The 25934-nt window shown below is 41.1% G+C and overlaps 1 protein-coding gene across 1 annotated transcript; it reads right to left on the bottom strand.

Annotated features, from left to right (window-relative positions):
- Positions 1-19: 19 nt before the first annotated feature.
- LOC113020244 (myosin heavy chain, fast skeletal muscle-like) lies at positions 20-21986 on the bottom strand. Its single transcript, XM_080300089.1, has 39 exons — positions 21684-21986; positions 19456-19589; positions 19227-19383; positions 19056-19083; positions 18837-18948; positions 18655-18747; positions 18449-18512; positions 18053-18151; positions 17871-17974; positions 17652-17790; positions 17455-17573; positions 15246-15395; positions 15006-15176; positions 14614-14923; positions 14414-14475; positions 13801-13888; positions 13594-13711; positions 13376-13499; positions 13161-13297; positions 12827-13082; positions 12501-12743; positions 11545-11721; positions 11323-11468; positions 11157-11247; positions 10670-11059; positions 6863-6989; positions 6664-6782; positions 6383-6579; positions 5228-5411; positions 4982-5147; positions 4768-4892; positions 4373-4681; positions 3351-3554; positions 3144-3269; positions 2885-3055; positions 1842-1946; positions 1645-1740; positions 1424-1558; positions 20-1225 (listed from the first exon to the last, which is right to left on the bottom strand). The coding sequence occupies exons 1-39, from the start codon at positions 21895-21897 to the stop codon at positions 1202-1204; spliced, it is 5814 nt and encodes a 1937-aa protein (XP_080156215.1). The 5' UTR covers positions 21898-21986; the 3' UTR covers positions 20-1201.
- Between the last annotated feature and the right edge of the window lie 3948 nt (positions 21987-25934).

Genomic DNA, 25934 nt, shown 5'->3' with positions numbered 1-25934 from the left:
AAACATGAGACAAAGTAGGTTTGATTTTAAAATTGTTTAATGCTGCTCTAAAACTGAAGACAGACAAAAGGTAAGACCAGAGAAGAAGAAGAAAAGGAGGCTGTCACTGGGACAAAAAGGAAAGACTAGACGTGCTGGAAGTTCTGGATACTAAACATTTAGTTCTGCTAAAACGAGCTGCTTGGTGCAGATTAGCATCATGCTGCTGAAATTCTACAGGATGCTATTTGTGTCAAAATAACAAAAAGTCAAATTTAGTTCAATATTTCTATTTCTGTTCAGAATTTTACAGAAACATTTATTGCATGTTATCATTTGCCATCCTGAGAAGTTATAAAATAATTTGTATATAAATTAAATCATTGCACTCTGGTTCACTTTTCTCACCAAAAATGATGAAACTGAAAAGTGACCCAGGAGCAAAATCTTGATCACTGATAGAAAGGTGGGAAAATTGTAACCAAATGCTTCATAAATGCATCTTCCAGCCTCCATTCTGCACACTTTCAATATTAATAGTTACTTACATGCATTTCAAAGACAAGAGCAAATGTGCGCACATCCAAGCAAACTCTATTTATGTGCTAGACCAAAGAAACGATATGTTCCTACAAAACCGGGAAACATCTGCGGACTAGTTTTTAATTCTTGTTTCTGATCTGCAGCTACTGGCAGAGAAAAAACGCTTTTGTGTAAATTTTTTAAGAATGAAATTGGTACATGGAGCAAAACAGTATCAACACCTTTCCCCCTTTTTTCTTTTATTTTGACACAAATTTATTATCCTAAATGTCTCTAAGTGGCATCTTATAAGCTTCAAATATGTAAAGTTAGAAGTGTATAAGTGTTAGTGTTGATTTGTAATTACTGAAAGCATCTGCTGACCTTTAGAAAACAGGAGACCAGCGTCTTATATTTTCATGCCAGCAATTAAATGAAGTGATGTTGATGTTATATAATCAATCCCACAGGTGTCCCCTTCAATTAAAGTCATCAACTTTGGAGCTGTGGTTGTGTGAGAAGTTATAAGTGTTAAATAAGCCGCTTAATTACTCTGAGACATAAATACTTTAAGCTAAAGCATCTAGAGAATTTATGCCACTCGTTAAGCCGTATTTATTTTAATAGGTGTTAACATGCTATGGTATTAATGTGAGAATCGATGAACTTTTATATATCTGCACTGGTGAAGTGCACTCTGTTACTCGCCCTGTCCCTCCTGGGCCTGGAAAACAAGCAAATTGATGCAAAAAACAATACATTTTTTAACCATTTATAAGAAAACACAAAGCTGTTACTTTCCAGAGTGCTTGCTTCTGTCATATTTCTGCCCTAAACCTAACATGGTGGGGAGTGTATGCCTGTTATTCTTTCAGAGGAACAGCTAAACACTCGTAGCTACAGTCTACATCGAATGCAGTACCTTCGAGCCTATTTCACGGCTCTTGGCTCTCATCTTGTTGGCCAGAGATTCGGCCATGTCAGCTCTCTCCTCGGCCTCCTCCAGCTCATGCTGAACCTTCCTGAATCTGGCCATGTGCACATTGGCCTGCTCCTCCTGGGGAACAATTGTTTTCAGTGTGATGGCACTCTGACACTTCACTGTATCTCTGAATATATTTGTGCCGACAGTGATTCACTCACAGCTTCTTCAGCTTGTCGCTTGTAGGTTTTCATCTTGCTCTGGAGTTTGTCCACCAAATCCTGCAGCCGAATGTTGTTTTTCTTGTCTTCCTCGGACTGAAAACACAAGATGAACATCTCTTACAAACAGGAGAGACAAGAAAAGACAAATATCCATTCTCATTTTCTTAACTGCTAAAAACACCAGCTAATTTTACCTGATAGGTTAACTCTTTGATTTTCCTCTCATATTTTCGGACTCCTTTGATGGCCTCAGTGGAACGTTTTTGCTCGGCTTCAAGCTCGTTCTCCAGCTCGCGGACCTGGAGACGTGAGGAAGTAGATTTTAATGTTACAGTGAGCTTTCAGTTTTCTGTAGGGCTTTGATTTAACTGAAAATGTGTAAAAATGTTTGCAACCAACTTTAACAGCACACTTTTCATGCTCAGTACACTCATGTGAAAACAAAAGTGTATCCTTTTTAAAGTCGGAGGTTTTCCATGTCAGGACATAAAAAATGTAAATGAATTAAATACAACCTCAGATGCACAGCAGCACGTGAAATATTACACCGTGTCGTAACTAATGAAAGCAAAGACGCAACGATTCACATGATTCAGCAGCTGTTTGACTCTCCTTCAGCAGCAACAACTTGGTCAGTCAGCCCACTCTTCTTTAAAATGTTGCTTCAGTTCATTGAATTTTACAGCACTGGTTCATGCACCGCTGTCTGAAGGTCCCATCACAGCAACTCGGTCAGGTTTAGGTCTGAACTGGGTCATTGCACCACTTTGATTCTTCAGCTGTTCTGTTGGAGATTTGCTGCTGCTGTACTTGGACCATTGCCCTGTTTCATTAGGACAATGAACTCCTCTTTGTACCAATGTGTTGACTCTAGAACACTTTGGTATAAAGAGGAGTTCATGATCACCTCAATGACTGCAAGGTGCCCAAATCAACAGCCTTCCACTCCCGTGCTAAAAGCTGCTATGGGGTGTTTGGTTTTGTGCACTATGGTCAAACGTCTCCATTTTAGTCTCACCGGTCCAAAGGACATTGTTCCCGAAGTCTTCTAGTTTGTTCAGCTGCACGTTTGCAAACCTAAACCACGCTGCCCTGCTCTTTTTAGACAGATGAGGGTTTCTCGTGGGAACCCTTCCAGACAAATACAGTCACAAACATTTAGCATGCTAACTGATGCCCATAGAGTCTGCAGCGAAGCTCGTGGATTGTTAAAATGTAATTTCATAGCCATACACACCCTAGCCTCCAATTTCTGAAGCTGCTTCTTTCCACCCTTCATGGCCAAGTTTTCAGCCTCATCCAATCGGTGCTGAAGGTCTTTCACCGTCACCTCCAGGTTCTTCTTCATCCTCTCCAGGTGAGCGCTGGTGTCCTGCTCTTTTTTCAGCTCTTCCGCCATCATGGCAGCCTAGAGACACCGAACCATGAGCACATCACATCTTTATGATAATCAAACGTGTGATAACTCAAATAAAAGCCCTGTAAGAGCGTCATACATCAGTAATGGCTTTCTTAGCCTTCTCCTCGGCATTCCTGGCCTCTTGAACGGCTTCTTCTATTTCACAGTGAAGCTGAGTTACATCCGCCTCAAGCTTCTTCTTGGTGTTTAGAAGGCTTGTGTTCTGGAAAAGATAATTAAAAAAAGACTGTGACCTGTAAATCCCGCAGGTCAGAATGGGTTGTTGAACAGGTGAGCAGCCTACCTGAGAATGCAGAAGTCCCGCGCGCTCGCTGGCATCGATCAGTTCCTGTTCAGCCACTTTTCGACTGCGCTCCGTCTGCTCCACAGCAGCTCGAAGCTCTTCGATCTCGGCCTGCATCAAGGCCGTTCTGCGCTCCATCATGGCTACTTGTTCCTTCATATCTTCCTGTCCTCTCACAGATTCATCCAGGTGGATTTGGGCATCCTGGAAATGCATTCAGGTGAGCGTCCAGTTAATTTGTCTTTGCCCACCTGAGAGATCTCACTGACCAACACTTGTCTAACTTGAGCATCAGGTCACAATTTACAGTGTATGGAACAGCTTGGTCATCAGCTTGGTTATAACTTAAGCTAATTTAGCTTCCTATTCGTATGAGGCAGGTTCCTATGTGAACTAAACTGATATTCAGGTTCGGTAACATAAACATTTAGTGGCAGCAGTCTTCCAGCTGGGTGTCTTTAAATCAAAAAAGCGATAACCAAAGGAGCTCGAGTGAAACATGTTAACATTTGTATTTCATGTTAATCCGAGAAAGAATTATTTTGGGCTTTTGTCACTTTTATTAGGTTTTGTTTGTATTAAAAGGTGACAGAGAGAGAGGGTCTCGAATCGAATCTGGGTTTCTTCATTTGGCCTGCTTCACTGTTGAGCTAAAATTGTGCCCTGGTCTAATTTTTGGCTCTTCAAGCTTCAGCCACACAGGCCTAGAGACCCGTCGGCAACCTTCTGGAAACCTCCGGTTGCTAGGGAGAAATGTTCATTCTCAGACTGGTGAGTGGCTGCTTGAGGTGAAACTGGTTGCTAAGAGGATGCTGCAGCAAAAATGTCTGATTGCTGCGGCTGCCTGCAGTTTGCATGGAACTTATATGCAAAGACTCTTGTTACTCCACTCTTATCTTCCAAACCTGTCTCTATTTTGCTTTTGCAAACACGCTTTCAGTATTTCAGCCAGTTCTTAAAGTTTTGCATGAAAAAAAAAACCCTTTCGTGAATGTTATAAAAGTATTAATGTGTGGTTGTACCTTGAGTTGCCCCTGAATGTTCCTCAGGTGTTTCTGAGCCTCGGCTGCCTGCCTGTTAGCATGGTTCAGCTGGATCTCCATCTCGTTCAGGTCTCCCTCCATCTTCTTCTTCACCCTCAGAGCGTCGTTCCTGCTGCGGACCTCGGCGTCCAGAGTGGCCTGCATGGACTCCAACACTCTCTGATGGTTCCTCTTCATCTGGTCGATCTCCTCGTCTTTCTCCGCTGATTTCCGGTCGACTTCAGCCTTCATCTGGTTCAGCTCCATCTGTGCATGCAGGATCTTCGACTCCTCCTGCTCCAGGGAAGCCTTAAAAACATTTCGGTTGCGTTTCACACTGTAATGGTAAGAATGCAGTATTTTTCTGATTTTCCTCACTTCCTTTTGAGTTATACCTCAGCTTCTTCCAGCGCAGCCTGCATGTCATATTTCTCCGTTTCCACCTGCTTCTTGAATTTGTCGAGCTCGTGAATCGTCTTTCCGCTCTCCCCAAGTTGTTCTGTTAAGTCTGAGATCTCCTCTATGTGTTGGAAAATCAGAATTGCAAGAAATTTCCAAAAAACTCTTTTAAAGTTGTTGATCCACACAAAACATTCTGATCTGACTCACGCTGCAGGTTTTTATTCTCCCTCTTCACCGTCTCCAGATGATCCAAAGCTTCCTCATATGAGTTCTTCAGTTTGAAGAGCTCGGTGCTCAGAGATCGACTCTCTTTCTGAGTTCCCTCGAGCTCAGCCTGAGACTCCTCGTACTTCTGCTTCCACTCAGCCAGAATCTGAGCTCAGGGAGACATTCGCTGGTCAGAATTAATGCTGTAATATGTGTGTGATAATTAATATAATAAATACATAATACCTTGTCAAAGTTTCTCTGCTTCTTGTCTAGTGTAGCAGCTAAGCTGTTGGATCGTTCCACATCCACCATCAGGTCCTCCATTTCATTCTGAAGCCGTTGTTTAGTTTTCTCCAGAGAGGCGCACTTTGAGTTCACCGCCTCGATTTGTTCTTCAGCCTCTTGCAGACGCTGGGCAAGCTTTTTCCTGTCAGAAGTAAAACCGCTTGTTTCAAATCAAAAAGTCTTAGTGTTTCTTTTGTGTGTTGTGTTGTGTTTTAGGACACATTTTTTTTCAGCCTTTATTTAACAAGGAAGCAAACTACTGGAGATTATGAATGTCATCTGTGAGAGGGCCCTAGATATCACAAGGTTAGGCAGCATTAACTAAGAAATCAAAGCTCCCAGAGAAACTCCGGGTTCAAATCCAGGACCCTCCTCTGTGAAGATAAAGATGGCGAGAGGCCATCCAGCCATGAGCACGGTATAATTCTTCCTCAGCACTTTCAACACCTCCATACTTTTGTCTCATGTAGACTAGACTCACTAACTTTACTGCAACCAATCAAATATTAGCAGCTGTTCCAAAATGCTGCAGCCCAGACTTTACCTTAAAGCTCCAGTTTTAGTCTCACTCACTTCTCACCTTTGTATTAAAATAGGTTTTCTTCTTTTTCTTTTTTTAACTATTTTTTAATCTTCCTAATCCTTTACCTCAAGTGAAGGAGCGACGTCAAATATTAATCCTAGCCTCATATTTCTACAGGAATTGGCCCATCGGCTTGGTGAGGATAATGGAAGGTTTTATGGGGTCATGTATGATTTTTTAACATTTTGATTTTATTGTAATTTTCCATTTCTAATTGTAATAATTTACAGTGAAACACATCTAACAGGTCTTTCAGCCTTTTCCCTGAAAAATGATTGAAAACCACAATTAATCACATGAGAACATTTTAGAAAACCTGTCATGGATGGAGGAAACGTTACAGTTTTTTCCTTTCTTGTTAATGATGATGTGGAAAATTAAGTGTTGTGCTTTGTTGGAAACAAAAATAAATTATGAATACCGTAGTAATGTGCATTTACTTGTTTACTCATTATTATATCAAAGTGCTTAAAACTGAGCGATATTTAGTCAAAGCCTGATGCACTGATCCGTTCTCGTTGTTTAATTACTTTGCCTCCTCGAGCTCTTCGGTGCGTTGGATGGCATCAGTCTCATATTTGTTCCTCCAGAGGGCCACCTCCGAGTTTGCCTTAGACAAACAGCGCTGCAGCTCGGCTTTGGCCTCCTGCTCCTCCTCGTACTGCTCCCGAAGGAGATCGCAGTCGTGACGAGCTGACTGCAGACTGTGAGCCAGGGCGTTTTTTGCCTGCAGAGGAACACATCAATATGAAACACCGTGCGTGAAAAGAGTAAAGTAAACCAGCTGTTTGCAGGTGTGGGCGCTGATTACCTTCGTTTCCTCCTCTATCATTCGTTTCAACTCATCAATCTGTGTTGTGAATCCCTGTTTGCCTCTTGTCAGTTGGGAGATGAGACTTTCTCTCTCTTCCATTTGTCGGGATAATTCGGCTACAGCAGCCAAAGGAGAGAAGAACACTTTTTAATTAAGGCTCTGTCATTTTATCGACTCCAATAAAAGGAGGAATTACCGTTCTCAGTCTGAAAGCGGGCTCTCTGATTGCTAAGGTCAGAGATTTGCCGCATGTTTTCATCGTTTTTAGTTTTCAGCTCCATGAGTTGATCTTCGAGTGAGCGACACATCTTCTCCAGGTTGACCTGTGAGAATATAAATGAACACAAATGAGATATTCAAGCTGTTAAAACTGTTCCTCTTGTCACACTAAAACTAATTAAGATGGACTTATAGTATGCTTTATTATTTTCTTCTTATATATTCTTAAAAGCACAGTTTTAACTCAAGGTCAGGCTTCAGGGTGCCCTAAATGTTCTGTTTCAGGGAGGTTTTTTCTACTTTTCTTCTCTATCCGGTCGTTAAGTCTGACGTCACTAGCCGTGTCTGGGCCTAAACTCCGCTGCAGGTCCATATATGGTCCATATATATATATATTTGGGGGTTTTTTTTACTATTTAATTTGTAAAAATGTGTATACACACACACACACACACACACACACACACACGTAGGAAAATATTTAGTATACACATCCAGAAATGCATACACTATTATATATTGTACATATATTTATTAGTTTCAGGTTGGCCATTCTTGTATTTTGCTCGTTTGTGTTGTTGTGTTTGCACATCTCTGTTGCTTGTGGGGCTCGCACACAAGAATTTCACTCGCATGTGCTGTGCCAGTGTGCCTGCACATGTGATGTGACAATAAAAAGTGATTTGATTTGATATATCAAACGATCACTATGGCATTACTGAGAGTTGAAAAACTGTCTAAAGTCTTTCATCTTTAATAAAATGATCACCGTTCTGCTCTACCAGGTGTAACAATTGAGTTTAACATCCAGGCATCCATGAAAACGGAATTTATGACATTTAACAGAGTTAAAAGTTAGCAGGGAGTTAGCTCGCTAGCTTCTATCTAAATACAATATAGCATGTCCTGACTGCGGGTTTTGGAAACAAATTAAAACGTACAGCTCTGTTATCACTTCCAACATAAATAAAGACAGAAAACTAAACAGCAGTGACGTTTGTAGGGTTACTGAAGTTTGGCTAGCTGGTATATAATGATGTGCTACGTGACCGCTAGCGACACAGCTATGTTAGCATAATATAAACAAGCTAACTTTTTTTCTCACTCGATAAAAGTTAACGTGAGTGTTCTCGGTGGTCAGGAACTAGGGTTGCCAACCGTCCCTTAAAAAACGGAATCGTCCCGTATTTAGAAACAAAAGAACACGTCCCGTATTGAGCTAATAAGGGACGCACTTTGTCCCGTAATCCAGTGAGAATCAAAAGTAGTCTATAATTTTTAATGGAATTAACGCTTTGTTTGAAAACACAATTCCCAGCCCCTCTCCTGCTTTGTGACCAATGAGCTGACAGCACACTTATGACAATTCGAGTATGACAATTCAGATTACCGCTCATCTCATTGGTCGAGGAAAGGTCGCTTACGGAGAAAATACCGGAAGACAACAGATGACCACAACAAGAAGCATGGCCAACAGGGAAACAAACGCCGACACTGCGGTGCAAGTCTCGGACGACAGTACACCTAAAGCTGGGCAGACACTGTGCGATTTTTTCAGTCACGTTATTCAGCTCCTGCTCAAACTGCACGATTGACTCGCAGGGGTTAGAAGTTGGTAGGTCACGATGCAGGTCTCACACTATACCGCCCGATGCTCTGATGCGACCTGAGTGCTCACACTGTGCCTCCATAAAATGAAAGTTATAACAGAAAATCTGTCGCTCGCTCTCCCTCTGTCTTTCACTCACACAGACACGCACACCACCATCAACTTTGCTAAATTGCTAATGAAAAACATTGATCAGGTAGCTGTGATTAAGCAGCAATGTAAATCCAACTATTTTCACGGTTGTTGTGGTCGTGATCATTTTGTGAGGCCACATCGAAAAGGCTCGGATGAGCTTTCCAAAGTTCTACAAGTTGTGCCTCCATCGCTTGTGTCCAGATCACAGGCTGCACAGCCGAGCTGCACCGTCTTTTTCACCGACGTTTACCTGTTTGCGCGTGAGCAGTGTGAGCGGCTCACGAGCGATTGATGATCGGGAGCTGCTCGAGGTGTTAATCGCTTCTCGTTACCCCACGTATACTACACGACGCACGATGAAGGCCAAAATCGGGCCGATCACCAAATCGGTCGCACGACTCATAAATCGTCTCAAAATGGGCCAAAAATCGCACAGTGTAAGCCCAGCATTAGAGCAGCAATGTTTGTTCGCCCAGAGAAAGAAAAAAAGGCTGCGAAAGATAAGATAAGATAAGATAACCTTTATTAGTCCCACACGTGGGAAATTTGTTTTGTCACAGCAGGAAGTGGACAGTGCAAAAGTTATGAGGCAAAAATTAGAATACAATAAGAATAAATACAGGGAGGAATGGGAAAAGGAAACCACTGGGCTGGGAACATGCACGATAACACCTATAAAGCGCACTGCACTGTGTGCCGGCGCACTTTTTCCATAGGCATGCTTCTAGTGGTGGGCACATGAAGAACATGAGGGGCGTGAAAGCTCGGGGAACCCTTAACCATTTTTTTGTCCACCAGGCCACGGCAGAAGCAGATATGGTATGTAAACACTGGTTTATTTTTTAAACCCTCTGGTTAAGGTTAATATGGGCATGTGCAGTGAATATCAGCGCTATGTGGCCAGAAGTGTGATAATATAATTTATTTTGTGTAATAAACAACTGCAAGGATAGATGATTACAACAAATAGATGACTAATACATAAAAGTAATACATAGATGAATAATGATGATGAGTTATGATGCGTAATCATGGGAACAAGCGGGTTTACAAACAGGAGCAGCTGATTAGCATTAGAAAAGCTGAAATAATACCTCAACTGAAGCCAATTGTACTAAATGCACTATATGTGCACTGTTACAAGAATATTTTTGTTGTATTGCTTTCTATTAATTTATATAATTTTAAGTTAAGCAGGGCAGAGTTCTTTTAAAGAAAGATTTACTTATATTCTCAAAAGTTAAGCATGACAGGCTTCTGTTTAAGAAAGAGACCTGTTTTACTGTGTTAATGTTGTCATTTTGAGCTAAAAATAAATGGCTAAATGATCATTTGTTTCCCATATGGTCATATCACAAAGAATATGCATCTGCTTAAATCAAATTCAAGTCAAATGGTTAAAAAAATAATTTCACACACAAAAAAAAGAGCTACCACACTGGGAAGGGTGAAGACAACTGGGTTGCCCGGCCCTGGCCACGAGGTGTCCCTTATTTATTTTTCAGGGAGTTGGCAACCCTATCAGGAACAAATGTAATCGCATGGCAGGATGCTGTAAAAGGACCAAACTTCAGCCAGGAGAACAACTGAGATAATCCATCCACAATACGAGGTTAGTCATTCATATACTGCTGCATGGGCTGGGCTGTAGTTACATCCTAAGGTTTTAAAAACTGAGCTTAAATAAATGATTAGCGGTAATAAAAGCCGAGGGAGGTCAACAGTGATCACTGACTGTTTTAGGAGCTTTTTGAGATTAAATAGAAGAAAATACATAACATTAAACATGTTAACAACACAAAAGCCATATTAAACGCAGACTACTTTAGGCCCGGAAGTAGGATTCGTCACATCATCACTTAACGACCGGATATGATGTTGACGAGACTGAATATACCTAACATGATATTCTCAGAAGCTCCACCCGCCTGCCATGATTGAAGCATAAGAATAAGGCGAATAAGCAAAATATCCTCAAAACTGTGGCTGAACTACTTGAGCAAAGCCTAAGGATGAAAAAGTGGAGTTCCGCAACATCACCTTTGCTTTTGCAACAGTTTCCATATTGCTGGCCAGATCATCAATCTCCATCTTCAGTTCACTCTTCTCCTTCTCCAGCTTCTGCTTGATTCGTTGGAGGTTGTCGATCTGCTCACCCAGCTCAGCCATGCTGTCTGCCTGCTTTTTGCGTAAAGCTGCCGTCGTGGCCTCATGGTGCAGCGTGGACTCCTCCAGGTCGCGCCGCAGTTTGAGGAACTCAGCCTCGTGCTTCTTGTTCATCTCGATCTGGGCGGCGGTAGCTCCTCCGGCCTCCTCCAGCCTCTCGCTGATCTCATCGAGCTCCCTGGCGAGGTCAGACCTCTGCTTCTCGATCTTGGCTCGGACCGCCCGCTCGGCCTCAACTTCTTCCTCCAATTCTTCAATGCGAGCCTGAAAGCAGAAAAACACAACACACGATATCACCGAGACTTAAACAGGTCATTTCTAACAGTGTTATTAATTTATGGTCTAACTCTGAACTTCATACATGGAGCTCCTTGATTTTCTTCTGGAGCTGGTTGTTTATAGCTTGCTCGTCCGAAATTTTGCTGAGCAGCTGGCTGTTTTCAAATTCCTTTCTGTGAAGATAAGAAGATATGAAGTATTTAATCAGTTCATTTCCACTTGAACACAAAACCACTGCAAAAGCTTACTTCTTAATTTTCTCCTCAGCTTGTTGTTTGTCATTTTCCAGGTCCATGAGGGATTCCTGCGTCAGCTTCAGATCCCCCTCGAGCTTCCGTTTAGCTCTTTCCAGGTCCATGCGGATCTTCTTTTCTTGCTCCAGTGAACCTTCAAGCTTTACAAGCAAATCGCACAAAGTTAATTGAGATATTTAGCGACACCAGGGTCTGAAAGTAGTCACACCAGCTCACGTCATCCACTTGCTGCTCCAGCTTAGACTTGGCTTTGGTCAGAGTGTTGACTTTGTCCTCCTCTGCTTGAAGGTCATCCAGTGTTTGCTGATGAGCCTCTTGGAGAGCTTTCTTCTCCTTGTTGAGTTTGGTCATGTTTTCATCCTGACCAGCCAGCTCCTCCATCAGGTTTTTAACCTGCAATAGGTCATAGGTCACCGCTATGAACATCAGAGTACAAACAGAAAATAATCCTAGAGCACACAATGAGTGAGTCCTCCTAGACTGAAACAGTAGATGGATTTTTGTCACATGACTTTGTTAATAGAGCACTAATAGAGGGTGAAGGACGGGCATTAACTTCTTGGTCTAAAACACTGCATACATTTAAATGGCCACCAGGGGGCGATATCTGTGAAACTACAGCTCTGTACTTTCCTGATGACTATATTGAATAAAAGTCAAATATATAACATTTGTCGCAGCGGTCCTTTGATGAATAAAGGTAAATATGTCTCACTAAACTAAAGTAATGTCTCTGTTCCCATTTTGCCGCTTTGGACTGAATCCGGGCTTCAGATTAGATCTAAGATGTTCACGAGGTTGTGAGACTTGCTGGTAGAAGATCTTGGGACCTAAAAAGCAGCTGTAAACATGCGAACATTATCATTTAGCTCTTAGCAATCGTGGTGTCTAAGTGCATAGAGCTGCGACAAGGCAGCCCCTTGTTGTTTTTGGTAATCTTGATCTATATAAAAGCAGAAAAGGCAAGGTGAAAAGCATTTTACTGATACCACTCATGTATTTGTGCAGATTGTGCAAAATAAATCCACCAACTTGATGGTTTCTACATGAACTGCCATTAAGTTTGATCAGGTTGATCGACATCAACAATGACAACGCTTCATGTAGAACAATTCACAGAAGATTTTTCCTCCCTATCACCAAAACTAAAACGTCCATTAAAAATCACAAACCTTGTTTTCGGTAGCATGTTTCTCCTTCTCAACTTTAGCCAGCGTGAGCTCCAGGTCATCGATGTCTTTTTTAAGCTCAGAAGATTCGTCTTCGAGCTTCCGCTTCTTGGCGGTCAACTCTGCGTTCATCTCCTCTTCGTCCTCCAGCCTCTCCGACACCTCTTTGAGTTTGGCCTCCAGTTGAATTTTGCTTTTGATCAAACCTTCGCATCTCTCCTCTGCATCACAAAGATTTTCAGAGTCCTGAGAAAATGAAATGATATACCAGCATTAAAAACGAGTGCGTGAACTCTGATTTGACTGACTGGATGTTATTTGACACTTACAGCTTGTACTTGCAGGAGGAGGTTATTTTTCTCCTGCAACAGAGAAACCATTTTCTCTTCGAGCTCCTTTCTCTTGGCCTCTGACTTTGCCAGATCGTCTTTACACTTGATGAAGTCTTCTTTCATTGTTGCCATCTCCTTTTCAGTTGCTGCGCTTTTTAGAAGTGGCTTTATTTTAAAGAACAGCTTCATCCATGGCCAGTGTTTGACATTCATGAACGAGCGCAGGTTATACTGGAGAATCCAGATGCAGTCTCTGAAAAACATACAGTTTTTATTCCCTGCAGTGGTTGTTTTTTAGGATTACTGAGGAGTATTTGTAATGATGGGCCACCTTTGTGCTATTAAATTGTTGTATTCTTTTCTCATCAGATAGCCACGACACAGAGCTTGAGTCTGGGTCACAAGAGAGGCCAGCTTTTCATCTCGCAGCTCCTCTAGAGTGCCGAGTAAGCCAGCTTTAAAGAATACCTGCAAACATTATGGCGTATGAACAGATCAGTTTGTACCTAAAAGCTTTTAGAACTTCACAGCACTCTGGACAAATACCTTTGTGGTACCAAACCGGTACTGTGTGTGGTCAATGTCAATCGAACCAAGAAGCTTCTCAGAAGCCTTCTTTCCATCGATGAACTGTCCCTCTGGGATGGCACTGGCATTCAGGATTCTGTATCTGTTGGATGTGGATAAATGGGAGCAATCATAAACACTAATGATTTAGTTAAATGCTCATTATTAGCTGTTTTTGAATTGTAATCAGTGCCAACCGCTGCTTAAAATCGGCATAAAGGATCCTGCTGGGGAATCCTTTCCTGCAGATCCTGATGCCCTCCAGCACACCGTTACAGCGCAGCTGGTGAATGACCAAGTGGTTGTCCATTACACCTGCAGTGAAGTTGACACAACAGATTATAATAATCAGGTAATAATTTGCATTATTTTTGTCTTAAATAAGTGTTTTCTTTCATGTGTACCTGGTTTTTTAATCTCATTTGGAATCAAGCATCTGACAAAGTGAGGATGTGTGCTCCTCAAGTTGGTCATTAGCTTTCCGAGATTTTCCTGCAGAAGAACAATTACCAGATCTCTGAGGTTATCACACATTTAGAATAAAGGTGCAAATAATCCAAAATCAGTTCAGTTCAGCATTCACACCAGGCACACATAATTTGGAAAATGAGACTATCAAAAGGAATCGCGGACTCGTCCTCTTGGGAAATGAGGTCAAATTTAAAGGTCCTTGACATCCAAAAAGAGACTCTATAAAACTTGTCAAAAAGCCAACATTTGTCAAGTGGAGTGATGTCAGCGACCTGACCTGAACATGAATCTTTTTGAGCAGATTTGATCAATGAGCAGTTTTTATGTTTTGGTTTTACTGAAAACAAGAGTTAGGGATATCCCATCCATTAGACCAACAACTTAAAAAACAACAACACGAGGAGGCTTTGCCACGATTATGGACACAAATTTCTCTAAGACCAACCCAACAAGTCATTAGTATTCAATTTGTGTTGCTTACTGGAGGATCACCACCCCTAAAAATCAAAACAGTGAAAGTTAACTTTCCACAGATCACTTCTGTACCCTGAAAACAGCAGACACTGTCTGAAATGAGCCTCCCTTCTTCTTTCCTCCCTTCTTTCCACCTTTGCCTCCTCCAGCATCACCACCTGATTCTGCAAAGAAGGAACAGAAATATTAGTTTGCATGTCTAAGGTTTGAAGTTCCCACTGATTTTCAGATTCAGGAAGTTTATTTCTGTGTGTGAAGCAGATATAATGTACCTGCTTCTGCACTGGAAAAAGAGGCATACAAGTACGACAACAGTTTCATTGATGACTTCTGGTACAGCTGCACCACCGACTCGTTCAGTGGGTCTTTGTTCTTCTCCAACCAGCCGCTAATGTTGTAATCCACGCTGCCGGCATAGTGCACCAAGGAAAAGTGCGCCTCAGGTTTGCCTTTGACAACCTTTGGTTTCTGGAAAGCACTTGTTTTGCCAAGATGCTGGTCATAGAGTTTGTTCTTAAAAGAAGCATCTGAGGCCTTGGGGAACATGCACTCCTCTTCAAGAATAGAGAAGATGCCCATTGGCTGTTGAATACATAATGGAAACACATGAGATACGGTGTCCAAAATGAAATCTGATGCATTTATATCAGAATGTTTATCCCACCTTTTCAATGAGCTCAATGCAGGCTGCCAGGTCCATACCAAAGTCAATAAACTCCCAGTCGATCCCCTCCTTTTTGTATTCTTCTTGTTCCAGCACAAACATGTGATGGTTGAAATACTGTTGCAGCTTCTCGTTGGTGAAGTTAATGCAGAGCTGCTCCATGCTGTTGAACTACAACAAGAACCCAGAATTCAACAAATAGGAAAGAGAGTATATTTGACTGCGAGAGTCGAAACTTACATCAAATATCTCAAATCCAGCGATGTCCAACACACCGATGAAGAACTGCCTTGGCTGCTTTGTGTCCAACATCTCATTGATCCGAATGACCATCCATAAGAACATCTTCTCATAGACAGATTTGGCCAGAGCACTGACTGCATTGGCGACCTTTTTAGTGATACAAAGTAGGTGAGAAAATACTGTGTGGGAAAAACAAAAAATACAATTACAGATAGCTAAAGGCTGTAAAGGAAAGTATACCAAGGTAATCTGGGCTTCTTGCACTTTATCCAGTCTATAATAATGTTCAGGCTAGTGAGCCAGTTCATTAAGGGGACACTGACATCAGTGCAGGGTGATTTTGTACACTAAAAAAATGAAACATCACTATTGTTGGTTTTGAGGAATCCTCTTGTACTCCTAACTCATAATAAACCCACTAAATTAGTGTTAGTATTAATTTGACCCGACTCAATGAAAATCAGTTGAGTTAACCTGCAATAATACAATATTTCACTGAAATAACACAAATAACTTAAGTAAACCCAAACTGTTTCCTTAACACATTTGTGTGGAACCACTTTTTAAAGTAAATCCCCCCCAATTTTTTTGAGTGTAGTTTTTGCCAGATGATACATTTTTATTTGTCTGCTAATTACACAAGGACATAGTCCAAGAGCTGTAAGCTAGGTCACACTAGAGGAAACCAAATAGGTGGGCAACCTCCTGTTGACTAGGAAAAATCAGTAGTTGCCCAGTGACTGTATTGGTGAAGGTTTGGAAATGATTGACAAATTCATAAAAGCTGGCAAATGTTTCGATCAGTCTGAGTCAGCGTGCACCAATGAGTGCAACTCGTCTTCAATGTGTCTCTTAAAAGTAATATTGGACCAACTGACTGTATTATGGTTATATATGGTTATGCATCTGTCCTGCAGCAACTGTGTCACTGTGCATGGAATAGTTTCTGTTTCAGGACTATGGTGTTCTGGCTTGACTATAAATAATAGTTTATGTGTATGTAGACAACAACAGATTTGATATTTTTGCACATTTATCATAGTTAATTATCAAATTACCATAAACAGCTTGCATTAAAATTACAAGCTGATATTCAATCACACACTGATTTGTCTTACTGCCATTTTAGATTCATTATACAAGGTTGCAATAATTTTGTGCAGCAGTCTCCAGCCACCGTTTAGCATAACTGTATGACTGGGGAGAACATTACACTAACATCACTTTATGACATTTTAATACATGGCAATGACATCATTGTGGCTGGACTTTAAAGGAATTGTTCATATGGTCTGAAAGAAGCTTATTTTGAGTTCCTTTATAAGGACTCAGTCTTTGACAGGTGCTGATTGACTTAAATGTCAGACTCGGAAAGCAGTTCTGCTCGAGCAAAGACCAATTAATGTTGTTTTTGATGGGGCTTTGAGACGTTTTACTTTAGTAAATTGGCATCCAACTGCAGTCCATCTCACCTGCGCTGCTCTTCTTTTCTTGCTATTTTGCATGTATATAGAAAGGTGCCCAAGCAAACAAATGCAGGAAGATTATGCCTACAAAAAAGCTGTATTCTGTCTAAGCCCTTGAATCCGCATTATGTATTTCTTACACAGAGAAATATGAGTCCTTGACAGTCTAGTTAGTACAACTGTTTCAATCATTAGTTGCTATTTATCTTAGACTGGAAAATGTTATCAGTATTTTTAATTCCACCTGGGGGCCTAACAAGTGAGGCAGACAACTCTATCTGCCAAAACAAATGTAAAATCCAAAGAGATTTTATTAAGCTCTGAAGCTTATCCCTGATTCAGCAAAGTAGTGGAAATGAACTTCACAGGGATGATCAAACACCGAATCTCCCTGATTAGGTGGAATAATGGGAACCAGTGAACATGTTACCAGCACCTAACAGGATTCATCACATTAAAGTCCATTAGAAATCTTTGTACTGTGATCTTTGCATACTTTTCATTTTCTATTTTATTTTTGTCATTGTGTTTTATCTTGGAGTCCTTGGAGATGACAGTTCTTATGAAACATTCATGCCCTTCACACAGATCTGACTCTGATCACAGGATTTGTTTTCCAGCTGATGTGAGGAGGATAGCGACGACACTTCTCTTTGCATCATTCCCAACCCTCTGGTGCAGTAATTTAAACTATCAGTCCAAGCTATCACGCTTTAAGAGTCTTTATGCTGTTACTGTACCTGAGGGACTGTCTGACCTTTGGTGACATATTCATTCCCCACCTTCACTCTGGGGTAGCAGAGTCCTTTCAGCAGGTCGGCAGAGTTCAGCCCCATGAGGAAGGCGACTTTGTCTGCCACTGAGAGACAGAAGGACTTCTTTGACATAAAGACATTCATGGTGTGTTTATTGATAATGAAAAGGCAGAAGGACTCACCCTCAGTGCCATCGGGCTCGGCCTGCTCCTCACGCTGCTTCTGCTTGAACTTCATGTTCCCATAATGCATCACAGCGCCAGTCAGTTTGTAGATGGAGACTTTTTCTTCACTGCTGAAGCCCAGGATGTCAATGGCAGTCTGTGAAACATGACAAATAATGAGCTAAAGTTTAAATTTGTATGTCATTGCAAATGATTAGAACTGCAGAGCTGACTCACGTCCGTGGCCACCAGCTCTTCTATATCATTGATGCTGGCCACAGAAATCTGCCCCTGACTGATCATGGGGAAGTCATACGGGTTTGTTGTTATGAGGAGCATTTCTGAGGAGAAGCAGAACATTTCTTATAAAAATGTCTTAAAGTTAAATCATGCTTTAAGACCTAATATGCTCACATTACCTATAAGCTCTGGCTTGTGCCCGGTCAGTATCTGATAGAAGATGTGGTAGCTCCTCTCTTCAGACAACTGGAAAGTCACTCTGGACTTTTCCAGCAGATCTACATGGTTTTACAGGAAATAATTAACAATCCTGACCATCTAATACATGTTGTTTAGATAGCATGTATATATGTTTGCAACTCATTTAACTGTTCCTCAAATTAAATCTTTTTTTTTGTTTGTTTTTGCTTTGTTTTATTATATTTTGACTTCTTTAAACGACCTTAAGTCATTGTAAACTTTTCATGTTTTTGTCTATTGTGTTACACACATTGAGATTGCATGTAATTAAATGTGCTATATAAATAAAATTGCCATTATATGAGGATGACTCAATTACGTAAAAGAAAACTTACAAGTTTCTATATCAGCAGAAGACAGTTTTCCTGTAGTTCCGAAGTGAATTCTGATAAATTTGCCCTGTAAAAACATAAAGTCTGTGAAAACCCTCAAAGAAAACATAATACAAATGTCATCCATTGGATTTATACCCACCAAAACCCACCAAACAATTAAATTACACATCTTTCACTATTCAGTTTTCGCTGATTTAAAAACGTACAAATCTTGAGGAGTTATCGTTCCTCACAGTCTTGGCATTCCCAAAGGCTTCCAGCAGGGGATTCGCTGAAATGATTTGATCTTCCAGCGTCCCCTGAAAAACAAGACCAGCACCATGTTTGGGATTTGGTATTAAATCCAGGCTTCGGATCATGAGCTGGATTCTTGTCTTACTATCAGTACCTGGATTTTTCCAGCAGAGTGATCCTTCTTGTCACCACCGGACACTGCGATTGTCGCAAAGTACTGGATGACACGCTTGGTGTTGACGGTCTTTCCTGCACCAGATTCTCCACTGTGAAGACAGAATAATACAATACTTGAAGTCGGTCAATAAAAGCACTTCATTTTGTAATGTTTTGGAATATGAGGCTCGTTTTTAGCTTCCATGCTCAGACTCACGTAATCAGGACAGACTGGTTCTCACGATCTGTTGGGGAGAACATAAATATAGTACAAAATAAATAAATATAGTTGTACTAAAGTACAAATTTGTACAAAACAGCCATGTAAACTGCTGGTTTGTCTTTAATAATCTTCTAAAAGCTCACAGAAAGTCTTTCTCTTTCTCACCTGTAAGCATATTTTGATATGCATTATCAGAGACAGAGAAAATGTGTGGCGGGGCCTCCATGCGCTTTTTCCCCCTGTAGGCTGCCACCACCTGTGGGTCATAAACTGGCAGCCACTTGTAAGGGTTCACAGTGACACAGAAGAGCCCAGAGTAGGTCTGCAGAGGAGAATATAAGTGGGACAAATCAGCGAGTCATATAGAGAGACGAGAATGTCGTTTATTACTTACATAAATCATCCACGCCGCATAACGATCTTTGAGGTTAAACAGCACAGAGGGCTCGTTGAGGTGCGTCATCATGGCCATGTCCTCGATCTTGTCGTACTTTGGAGGATTCATGGGAAGACAATCTTCGTCCTTAACTGTTACAATCTGTAAGAGTGGATGGAGAAGAGAAAAGGAAAAAGGAGTGATGAGATTCAGCACAATATAAAACTCAAAGAATCAGAAAAGCAAAATATTTTATTTTATTTTATTAGCTGCTACTGAGCTGGGCTTCGTTTGCTTCTGTTGTAGTTGTGTTTTGATTGTATGTGATTAAATCTGAAAAATAGCCAAGGTTATTCTTGTGCTATTAGTCTGTGAGGTTCATTATGTTCTAATTTTTAACAAATGATATCTCTCAGTGGGCACACGTGGCATAAACTACCTCTGCCTGGTGTGTTTATGCTCTGACACAGTGGAAAAACCACCCAAAGGAGACGGCTAAATCATTTGCTAAATGTGATTAAATTTGGTATCATGTGAGAAAAAACTTCAAAGAAAAAGATTCTCTTATAACCTGGAAGAGCAGAAGAGCATTTCTGCTTTAGGTTTATCATCTAAATGCGCATGTTTTCCTTTTCACTCTGAACAGGAGATTATTTCTTTAAATATCTGCAGCTGAGAAGTTTTGCAGAAGCACAAAATGAACTCGGAAGACCTCGTTTTGTGTTTGCAAAGACAACAAAGGACAGTTCAAACTAAAATGTCAGCAGAGGAAATCAGACGGCGATGGTTGCAGAAAGATGAAAACATTTTTAAAGAAGATCTAACAAAACTGAAACTTTTTTCTATCTGCTTTGTATCCAGAAGGACACAGCATAAAAATCAGCAAACATTAAGGAACCTTCACTGTTTTTTTAAAAAAGATTATGACACTATTTTGGGGAAAATGCTCATAGACAAAATGTTACACAGTGGATAAGACAAATAATTTCAAACTCTCCTCTAAAAAATGAAATTTTTTAGCTTTACGTATATGTATGTTTATGTAGTAGATGTATACATATTGCCACATTTGGATTTACGTGTTGCTGGTTTCTTCATCTTTGACCTTAACCTTTTTCAGAATTGGACTAAGTGGTACTGACCTTTGGGAACCTCCTCACTCCAACCCTTTCGCTACCCTCACCCCTCCATCTTTGTTCTATCTCAAGAAGTTTTGACCTTTCTTTACTATTGTCTCCCTCCTTCCCCTGCAGGAGTGATGGAGGGAGATGAGGATGCGTGATACACTGAATGCATTACCAACCTCTATCCGTGCAACCTTTTCTCTCCTCTGTTATTTCTTTTCCTTCTTCTCGCTTTCTCTCTCCTCTAACTGCTTTGGTGGAGCATCACATGGTGCAGAAGGCTTGAAAAGTGTCATGCATGCTGGCCGTGCATTGACTTTGTCTTTGTGCTCCAAAACAAATTGTCTGACGGACTGTTGGGAGGGTCATTGACATAACTTCAGTGACCCTTCCTGAGACAGGAAGAGACTGAACAGGCTGATCTGGAGGGCCAGCTCTGTTCTAGGATGCCCTCTGGACCCAGTGGAGGTGGTGAGTGACAGGAGAATGGTGGCTACGCTGTCATCCCCGTTGGACAACATCTCCCACCCAATGCAGGAGACTCTGACAGCACTGAGCAGCTCCTTTAGTGGCAGCTGCAGCAACCACAATGTGGGACGGAGAGATTTTGGAGGTCTTTCCTTCTAACTTCTGTCAGACGCCACAATAAAGACTTTGCAGATGACCACACATGAGCACAGACACACACACACACACACACATCCAATACACCATGGTAGCCATCGCCTAGTCTCGCTGATGTGCAATATTACCGAGTGCAATTTTTCTGATACAACATAGTATTTTATTCTGTTTTGTGCAGTATGTTATTCTATTTTATCTCATTCTATTCTATAGATTCTTAATTTTTGCTGCTCTTAACTTTGTACTCTCCACTTTCTGCCGTGACCAAAAAATTTCCCACAAGTGGAACTAATAAAGGTTTATCTTATCTTAAAACCCTAACCCTGGCCCTGGACAACCAGACTATGTCATTTCTCTTCTTACTCAGTTGTTCTCCAAAGTCTTGGCAATCAGGAAACAAGGAAAACAGTATTTATAGCTGACACACAAAGACTAATTTTGGCCTTTTCCTTCATGGATTAAGGTTAGAGTTGCCACCTACGACGACGCCGCGTGCACAAATATTCACCTCATCAGCTTCGGTCTTCACGGTGACTTGGCCACCTTCTCTGCTCTGGACGACACCTTTGATGTACAGCTCCTTGGGTTCGGGCACGAAGCAGGCTGTTCTGGCATCAAACGGACGGTTCTGAGCCTCAATTCGCTCTTTCTCAGGTTTCCGGAGATAGATAGCTGCCGGCCCATACTGGGCCATCTCAGCATCGGTGCTCATGATGATATCTGAATTTTTAAAAGAAAAAAGGAACGTCAGGAAATTAAAAATAGTTTGCGAGAGAATGACTGTATTTTCTCACCCACCAGGTATCTAGACCCAGTTCAGTTAAAAATGACAGGGCAACAAGTGATTAAAAAAACAAATGCAGTCCTGAGTCAGCACTGTTGACAGGGACCAGAAGAGTAGATGGATGGTTCCAGCAGGAGGTTGAAACTCCTTTTATCGAGATGCTGCTGAAGCAAACCGGATGCTCCAAACTTGGCAATGTCACTCTGTCCAAATGTCAATCTCTCTGCATTATCGATCTCTGCTTGACACTTAAATATGGCACAGGATCTCGCTGTGGTAATAAGAACATGTCAGCAGCAGCAGGTGATGATCCTCAAGAACTATTTTTACATGCCTTCCATACTGTCGAGACCTGTCTCGGCTCCATCTGCAGGACGCGCGTCACATTTAACGCATGATGAATCTCTTAATCGGGCTATTCAGCGTGACAGCTTTGATTTGGAGTGGGAGAATTTGTCATTGTATTTATTAATGGGCATAAACCGGACATAAACATTGTCTGCATGATGTATTGTGACTTTCACGTTCATACTGGACTCAACGACCAGCTGCTCATTCACCTCCAAAGCACCTTGTTTGGATTAACTGGCTTAAAGTCAAGAGAGATTAAAGAACACTGTTATTTCTCCTTTTATCATATTTCATCACATTCCATTCTTTTAAAGTACAGTCCATGCACGTGCATCAAAGAAGTGTAATCTATGATCTCAGTAGCACTGACCATCACATCTTCAATGTAAGATTAGCAAATACTGATATATTCTAGCAAAAGGTCAAAAATATGGCTTTCTAAATGGTATATTATCTGTTTTTGCACTCTATCAGATTTACATGTGCCATTAATACATATAAAATGCTTTTCAAAGGTTATCATGTCATTCTCGTCATGCCTGTTCAATGTTGTCACTTTGCATTCCAAAAACATTTTATTTATACCAGCGTATTTTTGCATACTAGAGAACTGGAGAGCAAGGCGGGTTAATGCTTGTTATTTTTTATACACTAAATAAAAGTTTATCAAGCATCACCTGATAGAAAAAACAGCTTATAATTAAAGAAAAAGTCAAACAAAAATGTAATTAATAACCCAGACACAATTATTATTGATTAATAATTAATAATAATTCTACATTTAAATCACTTTTGTATATACCTTAATACAAACATATTGGCAGGCATTGGTTTCTGGGTCTAACTCAGTGGCACTATGCATTATGCTTAAATTATTCACATTTAGATGCTTCTTGGCCCAGATGACTCCTAAAGTTGGTGACAGTCAGCCACCTTGGGGGAACGTGTCTGCTTTGTCTGCTTTGATTACAAGTTAACACATAACAGAGTTCAGTGAGTGCCTCACTGAAGGCCGTGTGAACATCACAGGCGTATGGAAATACACGGTGACCGCTTTGTGCCACATTTAGACTAAGCATGGGAGAGTGTCTGTAATTTAATATGTCGTCATATTAGAGGGAGAAGTGCACGGGAGCAGGTGTGAACAGCAGCTTGTCAGCTTGAAAATATATCACATCTACTCTCAAGCAGTATGGAAGAATGTATGTTTACAGGCTTTGTAATAATAACAATAATAGCAAATTGAATTAACTGAAGTGTCAAATATGAACGCATAAATCTTTGTCTTATATAATTTAAATGAGGCATTTTTCTTGATTCATATTTATGGTGAGATGTTGCATTTTACTCTCCAGAAAGAGCCCATTTTGATTTTTAATGCATAATAGGACCTAACAGTGGGTCCAAGGATCTCATCCCGATACCTCATGGCAGTGAGGGTGCTGTTGGAAGGCCTGCAGAGTCCCTCCATGGATTTACTTCCCCGACCGACATTGACCCACCACCAAACCAGTCATGCCCAACAATGTTCTCCAGACCCAGCAGAGGCACCAGTTGTGGGCCTGCCAATTCTGGTATTCTATGGCAAATGCCAATCAGACTCCAAGTGCCAGGCAGTTAACACAAACCCAATACAGGATGTCAGACCCTCAGGCCACCCTCATGAAGTCTGCCTCTGATTGTCTGGTTAGAGACTTTCCCACTGTGGCCTGCTGGAGGGTTAAGGGCTTCCTATGACCCTGTCCGGCTAAAGTAGCTGCCAGTTTTCTGGAATCTCCTCCGTGCTCTCAGGACTGCGCTGGAAGACACAGCAAACCTTCTTGCAATGACATCTGTGCAACCTTCGTAAGGTCTAGGTATTGCCTCGTGCTACCAGTAGTGGCATTGACAGGAAACCACTGAAAAAAGAATCAGAAAAGATCATGAGGGAGTGGCCTCCACCTGTAAAACCATTCCTGTTTCTGTTCCTTCAGAGCACATGTTGCTAATTTCATTAACACCAAAGCAGCTGAAACTAATTAACACCCCCCTCAGCTACGTAACTGACCCGATGCCACACAAAATGGCTTTCTTTCATTTTTTTAAGCAGTATATATTTTGGTCAAATTTCTCATCTCTGTGAATTTTAATGAAACGTATCCCACTGTTTCTCAGACCCTGAAAGAAAAATCACTGTTATTAAATGTTGATTTCGAAAACTCGCTCTCTATATAAAGTTTATTATGACAGTTATGAGGCCTCTCAACGCTTAGACCACAAACTGAAGTTTTTAATGATTAGTTTTTGTGTCTTTGTCATTGTTTTTTGTCTCTTTATGTTCTTGTTTTAAATATCTGTATAAACCTCTGAGTATCCAGCAACAGTTTTAAGCTGCTGCTCCTGTGCTCGAGGTGAATGAACAATCCCACAGTGTGACTAAAATATTGATGAGCCGGTGGACACTCTTTGCCTCGTATGTCCACTTAGCATCCTGTTTCTGTCAGTGCAAACAAGTTGTCAGCTCTTCACGTTCTCCTCCTCCTCCTCTCTTGGAGGTTACCTTCAGCACTTGTATGTAACCCTCCTGCGCTCAAAGTCACACATGTGCAGCGGTAATTCCAGCCCTGCTTCACACGGATTTCTACAAATGTCATGACCATAGCAGCTGCTGCTGGTCACTGCGGTGCTGACAGGAGGGGAAAAAGGTGGATTTTCGTGCGACCAAATTAGCTGCTTTTCTGCAATGATTTTCAGGCCTGTGGCGTTCAGGGCTTTTATCTCAGCCCTCTGCTTTTCTGCTGTAGCTGTGAGCCGATAATAATGTTACAGTTGAACTGGTGAGTGTCTGCAGTGCTAATGAGCAGCTTTTCAATACTGGCTGTGTGCATCGTTTTTTTTGTTGAAATCCTTAGCGTGGTAGCAGCAGCTGAGTGGGAACAGGCTGTTTTACTCCATTCATTTTGTCCAATCACTCTGTATGTTTTACTGTGAGCTGTTTGCATATTTTCTTCTATTTTGTTGTAACGTGTAAGTCTTGTTTTTAAGTTTAGTTTTGAACCCAGTAATGTTTTCCTGATTGTTGTCAGTAAGAAAAACAGAAATAAACAATGCGTTACTTTTATCATTTATTATTATTTTAACGGACTAAGCAACAGTTCATTAATACTTTAACTGTTTTATAATTTTACAAGGGAATATTTTATTTTCATTTCTTTGCTCATAGCCAGGGCAAAGCCAAGAGAGAGGCACAACCCAACACCTGGCCGCTCCTCTGGTCACTGCAGAAGTTTATCTGTACCAGTTTTATTCCCACATATTGTTAATAAGTTCCATTTTTTAAATTGTGGACTGTCGTGTTCATTTCTGGGAGAAGATGAGCAAACTTGAAACATACGTTTTCAAAATATTTTAAACGGTTGAAGGTTAAAATCTCACAGCACCATGGACGTCCCTCTGCACTGTCACAGGCTGGATGGACAAAAGCGTGCCAACGTTTTTTAATACAATAAAAACAATACATGAATGTGATTGGTTAAAAAGTTGAGGAGGAGCCGCAGTTTAGACTTGGCTCTCCCTTTGGTGATCAGTCTGGTGTCTTGCAAATGTTTCATCTCTGCTCCAATCACATGTCTTCT

The sequence above is a fragment of the Astatotilapia calliptera genome, chromosome 4 (genome assembly GCF_964374335.1).
Source record: "Astatotilapia calliptera chromosome 4, fAstCal68.1, whole genome shotgun sequence".
NCBI lineage: Eukaryota > Metazoa > Chordata > Actinopteri > Cichliformes > Cichlidae > Astatotilapia > Astatotilapia calliptera.
This window is presented reverse-complemented; position numbering and strand designations above follow the sequence as displayed.

What these genes read in the sequence shown, in the direction of transcription:
- LOC113020244 (XM_080300089.1), bottom strand. Translation starts at nt 21,897, where the DNA reads ATGAGCACCGATGCTGAGATGGCCCAGTATGGGCCGGCAGCTATCTAT. An exon ending in GCACAAGCCAGAGCTTATAG is followed by an intron (nt 17,975 to 18,052) that starts GTAATGTGAGCA and finishes GCTTCTCCTCAG; the next exon opens with AAATGCTCCTCATAACAACA. An exon ending in AAACTGTTGCAAAAGCAAAG is followed by an intron (nt 6,990 to 10,669) that starts GTGATGTTGCGG and finishes ATATTCTCACAG; the next exon opens with GTCAACCTGGAGAAGATGTG.